The sequence below is a fragment of the Ambystoma mexicanum genome, chromosome 14, assembly GCF_040938575.1.
Source record: "Ambystoma mexicanum isolate Mex_15411 chromosome 14, UKY_AmexF1_1, whole genome shotgun sequence".
NCBI classification, from domain to species: Eukaryota; Metazoa; Chordata; class Amphibia; order Caudata; family Ambystomatidae; genus Ambystoma; species Ambystoma mexicanum.
Window position 1 is genome coordinate 329,399,165 of NC_090940.1, and position 9,444 is coordinate 329,408,608.

Here is a 9,444-nt window from a genome sequence, read left to right on the forward strand (position 1 = left end):
ACCAGGAGGCTGAAGTGGTGGTGCCGTTGAGTCACTGCCAAAAGAATATGATGAGTGGGGTAGGAGAGTCGGGAGTGGAGGGAACAGTGAACAAGTGAAGTGTGAGGGGAAGATGGCGAGATGGCGAGGCGGGGGAGCAGCCGACAGTTTGCTTGGAATGCAGGCTTGAATTGTGGGATTCAGCCTGCGATCCAAGCAGCCTGATTGATTGGCTCCACCGCCCCTGATGCTAATCTCATTTATTCAATCTTACACTATCGAAGAGCGCTCTGTCTGCTGGGTGCCATTTGCTATTGCATTGCCATAGACGTTTTGCCATTGTGTGTCAAAACCAACATGCTGTAGCAAGGAACATGGCGAAACAGTCAGTAAGTGTACCAGGAAGCAACACTTGGACCATACAAAGATGGAGGATCATCAACACGTCCTCCTATATTGCCCAAAGTGGGATCAATTTAGGAAAGGGATAATGAAATCACTAAATAGTGCACACTTGACAAGGTTTATTGAAGCTGTGTTTTTCTGATAAAGTTCTGATTAGGAGACTCCAAGTAGTGTACAGCAAAGCTAGTGGTTTGTTTCCTTAGGGTCATACGGAGATTGCTAGTGGAAGGGGAAAAAAGCAGGAATCCCCATAAATACAAGAAACAATGGAGATACCAAATGGGATAAGCAGGAGTGTAGACGTTGACTATTATATGGCAAGCATTTTCTATTGTTGTCTGCGCTCTGTTTCAACTCTTTTAAACATTTTTACATTGTATTCACCTCTACTCTGAAATGTAATGGACTGTATTTAAAAAACGTGTGGCTGTCTTAAACTTTCTCCAGGCCGAAAGCAGTAAAAATACATCAAAATCTTACTAACACTTACGTAATATGCATGGAGCTGGTATTCTACACAAATATTCAATTTGCACTATTTGAGGCGAGTCTACCTCCCTATTTAACGTCTTCTCCGAGAGGAGCATCTTGGGTTAGTATTAGGTGACTAATGGTGGAGATTCTACACTGAGAATTTGCTTAACCATGGCTACAATGGGTGTCTTAATTCTGTGTTGTGTAGAGTTGCAAGAGTAAGGTTGACGTGGGACAGGAATGGCACACGTGAAAAGAGCTTCTTGAAGTGGTACAACAAACTGAGCTTATTTAAAGCTGAACTCTAAAATACTGTATTGTAAGTTCTTCCGCACAGACTGTTTTTTTCTTTGACTACTTCTAAGATTACATGTTTATTTTTTCTTCCTAGGTGTCAAAAGCAGCGGCTGATTTGATGGCGTACTGTGAAGCCCATGCGAAGGAAGACCCCCTATTGACCCCGGTACCAGCATCTGAAAACCCTTTCAGAGAGAAGAAGTTTTTCTGTGCCATTCTGTAAACGCAGAAAGCGCCTGGAAAACAGGCAGGCCCCTCTGGACATTGATGTAGAATTTTCGCCACGTGCCACTTTCGCGTGGTCTGCAGAATTTGAAAATGCCCGGAAGCTTACGGGATGAGCCAGTTTCCAGAAATTAGCAGTTTCTTCGGGAAAAGAGGAAGATCTACATCATGCAATTAAAAATCTGTAAATGGCCTGTAGAGAATCAAAGTAACGATAAAAGAAATGTGTGTCACTTCCTGCCCGCGCAGGAACCTTATGATAGTTTCTCGATTAAAAAAGAGACAGATGTGCAGCACAAGATAAGGCTGAGGAGCTATATAACTTTATTGGGATAGTTAGTGTTGTTTTGCAGATATCATTTGATTTAAGGTAAATTGTCAATTTTAGCAGCAAGCTAGATTTCAATAGTGTCGTTACTTAATCTTTTGGTCATGTGCTTTTTTTAATTTTGTTATTTTATTCCTCTTAAAGTAGCACCAGAATAGACTGAACTCAACAATAATACTAGATTTCAAGTGAGATGTTAGATCGCACAGTGGATCAAGGACCTTGCCAAGAATTACTCACATTACGTCCTCAGTGTACATGACGTCCCCTTCACCTTTCTAGACCACCATTACCACTTTATTCTAGCATTTATAGATGGTAGATTTGAATCTGCAACTAAAAGTAACTTGTGTTGTAAATGGTGCTTCATTTTTTGTATCATACTTTAAAGACGTATTGCATGATTATACCCCCCATTTTGTCCATTTAGATATTTCAATTGTTTATTTTTGTACCCAGGTGCAAGAAGCTGTAGAGGAAACAGAGAAATGTCGACCCAGTGCTTGTAATAGTGGAATACTAGTGCAGGTGCTCATTGATTTGCAATCCTTGTAAACATGGAGCAGCTGCACAGCAGAAGGACCTTGCCCCCCTCCCGCATAGCAAAACTGAATTCCATAGAGAAGAGGCAGTGGTCCCTATTTGACAGCAATGGAAGAATTGCTGTAAAGTGTCCTTCATAAACCATTGCAATCCTGCACGCTAGCATTATTACTGGAGCTCCACAAAGTAAGGGGCGCAGTATGGTAGGTTCTTTAAGATGTAGACCAAAAATACAGAGACGTGCCAGGCAATTTCTTTGAAAGGTTTGAAAATACTGACCTTGGCTTCCATTTTAAAGCGCTGATGGCCGACAGTCAAAAGAGCAAAATATTTAGTACCATATTCATGTACTTGCCTACAACCTTCATAAATGCCACTGAAAATAAGCATAGGGCAGAAATTTGCATTCATAGTTCTTTTGTCTTTGAGAGCCACATTTTATTTTTGCTAGCCTTCTGAAGAAACGTGTTAGCCCACTTGAAACAGTCTTTTTGCCATCTTTTGGTAATGGTATGTACCTGTATGGCATGGCAAAGGATTGTTTTGGTGCCGATGTCGGCTATGCTGTGCCAGGTTGTAGTGTTGGTGCTTGTGCCATTTTACTTTTAGAATGCAAATAAATTATGGAAAGGGATTAAAAAATTACGTATTTTCCCCCGCTTCACCCCAAGGCCGTATCTCCCACGTTACGACTCTACAGCAGTTGCCACTGGTCTAATAAAAACAATGTAAATATAATGTAGATTGTACTTTTTAAATTTTGAAACCGCCATAACTGACGATGAAACACAGCCTGCTTTCCGAGGCCGTAACCATCAAAATCATGTGTACTCCTCCTGGATGGTTATAATAAGGTTCTTACTGGAAAGAGCGGGAACCTAAAGCCTGTCAGCGAATCCAAACCAGCTGCTAAAACATCTTCCCGAAACACTCAGCCAACAGTTACAAGCCAAAATTGACATGTATTTTCCTTTCGTAGGTGCCAATAAAATATATGTGGCTTAAAAGGCAAGTAAAGTGTGTGCAGACCTTGCCACGATTTCAGGGCGAACCAAAAAAACAAAAAACGGGTGCATTGTACTAAATTCAAGTAGAAGCCATGCCCTTCCTCATTATCAATACATGGTCAACAGACATAGAAAGGAGACTTTTTGGGGGAGATGATTATGAAAAAGATGCATGGTTACAATCTTCATTCGCCATTGAAAAAAATGTAAACATCAGAAAAAAATGAAATGGTATCCACTAAGAATTGGGTGATGGGAAGAAAATACAAACTTGTCATTTTGGGGATTTTTTGGTAGCCACATTATTTCTAGAGAAAAGTACTTAATCTATTTTCAACTTATTTTCTTTGGTGGTATGCACAGAAAAGCTTGGAGGCAAGAAGCAAAATTTGTTCTCGACAAAACATGATGGCCATTTCTGGACGCTGGGAAGGATTGATTTTATTATTCGTTGATCTAGTTGCCCTCACAATATCAGCATCTTGTCTCCATTTGCTCATTCTGTACACCGCCATAGTGCGAGTCACTTTAAACCCCATTGGGAGACAGTGGGAGCAGTGTCCTACCAAGATATTGTGATGAAAGGCATGAGTGAGATGTTCCGATAAAAATGTTTTAGTGGCCGGGAGAGTTGTTGAACCCCCATCCTGCCACACCAACCAGCGTGTTACGTGGACACCCTGATGATTTATCCTCAGGGAAAGGTGAATGCGAGTGTGACCCTTTGTCAGTTTTTTTTTACAGGGAAACGTGAATGAATTTAAAGATGTAGTGCTCATTTTCATCCCATGGGAAAATATGTACCTGTTTTAAATAAACTTTTGGATTAATTTCAGAGGCTAATTGTTTTTTGGCTTCATGACATAACGCTCCGTCTCTCTTCCTTTTGATTACGCTGCAAGGACAATGTGTACACCGTTGCAAAATTCATGCAGCGATTGGACTATCCACAGGAGAGACCTGAGACTGTATAATATGCAGGCTCATGACACCTCTGTGGAGAGTATCATCAGTCACGGCATGAAGGTGTCCTAGCAACACATGCATATCTGCCTGGAGACTATGGAAGAAATGCAAACAGACTGCGAAGGAGAACAAAAAAGAAAAGGTGTCTGATGAAACACTGAAGTGTGAATTTGAACTTTGAAGTCTTGGCTGGCTGTTTGAATTGAGATCTTGTGGCAAGTAAGTGGCAGAAAAGACACATGTTGATGTTTCAGCTGGCATCTTGGCTCGCAGTTGCTGGATGCAGGGTTAATCTCGGGTGCCTCTCTGCTGCACAGTACCTTGTTATGATCGCTGGAGAGTGGATTAGCTGTGCAGCATGGGTGCCGGAGGCACGCCAAAGGGAAGAGTGCCTGTCCATGCCTGGCCTATGTCCAGGGCTGAGACTGATGCCCGTCAGCCCTCACTTGGTAAGCCTGCTTGAGGATATTATTGTTGGGGAGTTTCACTAAAGTCCACCTGTGGTAGGACTGTAGAAGACTAGCTCTTAAGTGTACAGTGCTCCAACTCTTAGGTTTGGCCTGAACTACCCAAAAGGTTTGGAAGCTATGGTTGAGCAGCCAGACTTAGTCTATGAGGGAAGAGGGCTGTAGTTGAGTACACTTATAGTCGAGGAAACACTTACACACGAGTATGTGAAACTCAAAATGCAATTAAAATAAGAAGGGTGCACACATATATACTGTAGGATATTTTCTGTAGCAATATTCAGTTCAATAGTATACCTTTTTAGATGATAACGGGTAAGTATGGTTCCATGTAATAATGTCGCCACAAAAATCTCACCATGCAAAAATATTGCCGAAAAATGGCCGCAATGTCATCGGTAGGTCCCCAAGGCAAGGTCAGCTCCAATTCGGGTCTCTGGCCTTGGCGGCTGGAGGAAGAACATTTGGCAGGAGCAGGCGGTCAGACTCCGTTACAGGGATGCCCAGCAGACGATCTTCATGGCACTTGGTTTTGGAGGCTCGGCACAGGCTTTGCAGCAGCGACGGTTGTCACCTGGCAGACTTTCTTCCTTCTCTCGGTCCACGGCTCAGCTGAGGGAACTTCTATGGTCATGATGGAGTGTCTGTAGGGCCAGACAGATGCCCACCGGTTTTCTGCCTGAACCGCGCTTGATGAGATGCACCGCAGCAGTGGCAGAGGTACCAGGATATTCGGATATTGCAGGCCTTTAAGGCGAAGCTCGGTGTGGGATGGCTCAAACTGTAGCTAGTCTGAAGACTGGTTAGGCCCATCAGTCCATGGGAGGAAGTAGTCTGGTCTGGATCTTCCCTGGCGCACAGAAGAAAGAGCTGGAGCAGCAGGAGTCACTCAGTCGGCTTTAGCACGAGCTGGATACAGGCGTCCTTCTTTCGTCTTCTTCGTAATGGATCTTGCCTGGCCTTTTATGCAGGAAGCCAGCCAATCAGCATGCATGCTGCATTCAAACGTACTGGTGGCTGTCCCAAAGGGACAGCCAGGCACCCATCAGAAATAGATCCAAGCAGACAAACTGGAGGACAAAGACCTGAGGAGTTTCGGTGACCTCCCAGTTTCCTGTCCTCCCAGACACACTGGAGTCTTTAGGAATGCTTTCCAATGGGGCCCAGTGAAGTCAAAGGATTAAGTAGGACTTCACCCACCCAGGTCGGCAGAAGAAGGCTCAGGAAAGGACAAAGCATTGTGAATTGGTGAAAAAAGAAGACGGGCTTAATTTTGGAGGAATGGTACCCTATGTCTCCCTTACCGCAGCTTTAAATACAACCTGCGATGTAAGTTCCACACAATTGGTAGAAAATCATCCACTGCCAGCAGCCACTCAATTAGACTTGTAACTGTAACTAGAAAGTTACATGAGAAATGCGAAAAGGGATTCGATGTGTCCCCTCAGCACTTAGGTTAGCACAGCAACTTAAAGGAAAACCAAAGAGGGAAGCTCAAGAAGCTTCCAGCAATACTGCACAGAATGTGCTGTGTACTGCAATAGGAAAATACAGAGGCCAAAAAAGATGGAGAAAAGCAGAATACATTAAGAGAAACCAAAGAAACCAAAAAGGGTTCTCAGAGCAACAGAAAAGGGTGCCCACTCACTCAGGAGAGTCAGACAAAAATCCAATAGTCCAGCAAAAAGTGATGGGGGACTCACCATGTGGGGAGAATTACACACAAGTTGGAAATAATGTCTGTAGCAATTATGTGCACATTTGCACCTGGCTACTACATAAGTGAAGAAACTAGTATTGCCTTAAGGCTAAACACGACCCCTGTTACCCTATACAATTAGGCAAATACCCCATGCAATTAGGCCAAAAGATTGGCTTTATAGCTGTTGGCTTCTGAGCTTTCTTTGCTATCAAATTTGCATTTCCAGTAAGGAATCTCACAATTTGGGCAACTGTGTCAACCTTGAACTGCCTGTTGTTCAATGTGACTGTCTGAGACTAATTGCATCTCCATTACTAAACAAGAAACCCCTAAGTATAAAATCTTGGCGCAGTCTCATTGGTACACCCCCAACGTTCCTGTACCAATTATTTAAATATAAGACCTGTTGGTGACAAAGCGCGCATCACCAAACCTTCCCACTGCTCGTTAAGATTGCGCCTGTAAAGAAAATCATGCCAATATATTTCTGATTTATCAATCAATAACGTTATTTGTATCGCAATCCTTAAAAGTAAACATCAATAATAATTGAACTAATTGACCAACAGTGATTAAATAATCAGTATAAAACACAGATATGAATAATACATCAAACTATAATAAGTTCTAAAAGAAAATCGCAACAGCTGTAAAGTAAAGACAATAGCAAAGAAAAGGCAAAAAACCATATCCTTAATAAAATATGATATATCCATATAAGTTAACAGCTGATACATGTCCAAGGTTCAGAACATATTAAATGTGATGATCTTGACCAGTATAAGAAAGGAAGAAATTGTCAAATCACTTAGTCTCAAGAGACCAATTTGAATATCTCCATCTAATTGACGAGCCTAATGGAGGTAACTAGCTACCAGGAAAGAGACCGCTCTTGGAGATTTACACAGTATGATATGCTTTCTTTGGGATCGAACATTAGAGGCTTTCAGGATAGGTTTTAGAGTAACTCTTTTAGGATTAACTTAGAAAGAACTAAACAATGAGTGAGTAGTGATCTCATCCCATGATGTACAATACAGACATTTAGTTGAATCAACAAATGTCTTCAAGTGTGTGGAAAAATAATGTAAGGTCTAAATGCCTAAACAGAATTTATAAAAGTGTATTCCTGTGGGAAGACTTATTTTATTTTGGTATTTTCATCATCCTCATAAAACTTTATTTCGCCACAAGCCATAAAAGATATACAAAAATAAGAATAAAAAGGTGACCGATAAAATTCATAAAATATGGACAAATCATTTACTTTTCCCGATGTAACCACATGAGTCACGTATACAATTTGTATGAATAACCGGTCTGATGGCACAGCGAGTAGAGCGCTCGATTTGACAAATGTGCATAGCCCGCTGGCGCAGGTTCGAATCCCGGCCAGGCCGAGCTGTGCCTTTCATCCTTCTGAGGTCCTTAGTCAGATGTTGTTGAAAAATACATGTTTTGAGAGATTTAAGAAACTGGACAATAGTAGGGGCACTTGGAGCCAAAACTGGGATTGAGTTCCGGAAGTTGGGTGAATGACAAAGGATTGTTTGCGAGTCCTCTTGGTGGACGAATTGTGATACAGGCAGGTTGGTCGACTTGCTGTGCTAAGAACACGAGCCACCAGATAGGTGGTACTTAGGCTCCACGTACACTAGTGTGCTACTCGTGATTGCTTTGTAGATGAAACATTTAGTGTTGAACTGTGTCTTGGCCTGGATAGGAAGCCAGTGTAGGATTTGGGTGACTCAGTCAATTATCAATGCACCCGTCATAAGGTGTCCTGTGGCATAGTGGATTGCTTTTAACAGAGCCAAGTGAGTGGCTGGCAGCCCCTTCAGGAGGGCTTTTCTCGATTTGATGTGCAAGACAACAAGGGGCTGCACTACGGTCTGGCAGTCCCGCGGGGAGGAGGGTGGGTTAAAGGGTTTGAGTTTTGCAAAGGGTGGAGATTTGGAACTAGGTTGTTTGGGCTATGGGTTTCTAGAAGGACAGGCTGCTTTTAATGTAAATTCTATGGATTTTGCTGAATCTGAGAGTTGTGGATCAAATTCTTCTAGGTGGATATCAGTCATTGTTGGTAAAGGACTTGTTTTTTAGCAGGTAAGGCAGTGAGGATGAATAGAGGGTCTAAGTTGTAAAAGGATCAAGATTAAGACTCGGACACAGTAATCAGTTTTGATACAAATTTGGTGTTTTATTGATAAGATATAAATAAGAAGGGTTGGGGGAAACCTAGGGTTTTCCCTTCCTCAATGAAACTCAAAGTTCTCAACGTAAAGTTCTTAAGGTGCCTCCCTTTTCCTGTGGTTTCTCGGATTGTTCACTGTTTATCCAGCACTTCTTGATAAGTCAATAATGTCCCACTGCTTCACCAAAATGGAGAGAGTTCCTCCCCTATGTTTCGCTCTTCTCCCAATATTTCACTCCACAGTCCCAAGGAGGACAGCTTCTCGCTTGAGGTCCTCCAGTTTGTAGACTTCCACAATTTTGAGGAAAATACTTCTTTCCCTTAACCTCTTTTGTTTTCCACATTAAATACTTTTAACATCTCTCCCCTTCACACCAGGGGAATAAGTCTTCCCCTTTGAATTCCTCCACTTGTTGCACTTACTTCCACAACTCAACTTTACTCAAGGAGCATGACTTTTCTCTTGAGCTTCCCTTAAGTGCAAAGTTCTTTACACTACTCTGTCCTCTTTCAAGGGCATTTGTGACTTTCTTATTGATCCTTAAAAGGAGTATGCTTCCTCCCTTTTGTGTTCACAATTTCAGGTTCACTTCTCGGCTCACTCCTGGTTAACTCTCCTGCCAGAATATCACATCACTTCCTTTTCACACTCCTGGTTTACTCTATTGGGTGTGAGTCCCAGACTCGCTGTCTGCCTGGTTCACTAACCTGCCAGGGCTTTTCCTTTCTCCATTCACTCTTTCTTTCATCCTCATGAAAATGTTATTCCAATATTGGGTTACTGATCTTCTATTGGCAAAGTTTGTTTCTGTTTTAATTCCTCTTTTCAAGTGTTGGGTCTCCAACCCAATCTCTACATG

General features: G+C 42.3%; 1 protein-coding gene across 1 annotated transcript in view; it reads left to right on the plus strand.

Annotated features, from left to right (window-relative positions):
* Positions 1–4,093, plus strand: part of GNG2 (G protein subunit gamma 2) — a 373,365-nt gene extending 369,272 nt beyond the window's left edge. Inside the window, exon 5 of the mRNA XM_069637468.1 lies at positions 1,250–4,093. Coding sequence (XP_069493569.1) covers positions 1,250–1,378 — 129 coding nt within the window. The 3' untranslated portion in view covers positions 1,379–4,093. The remainder of the gene's footprint in view (positions 1–1,249) is intronic.
* The last annotated feature ends 5,351 nt before the right edge of the window (positions 4,094–9,444 follow it).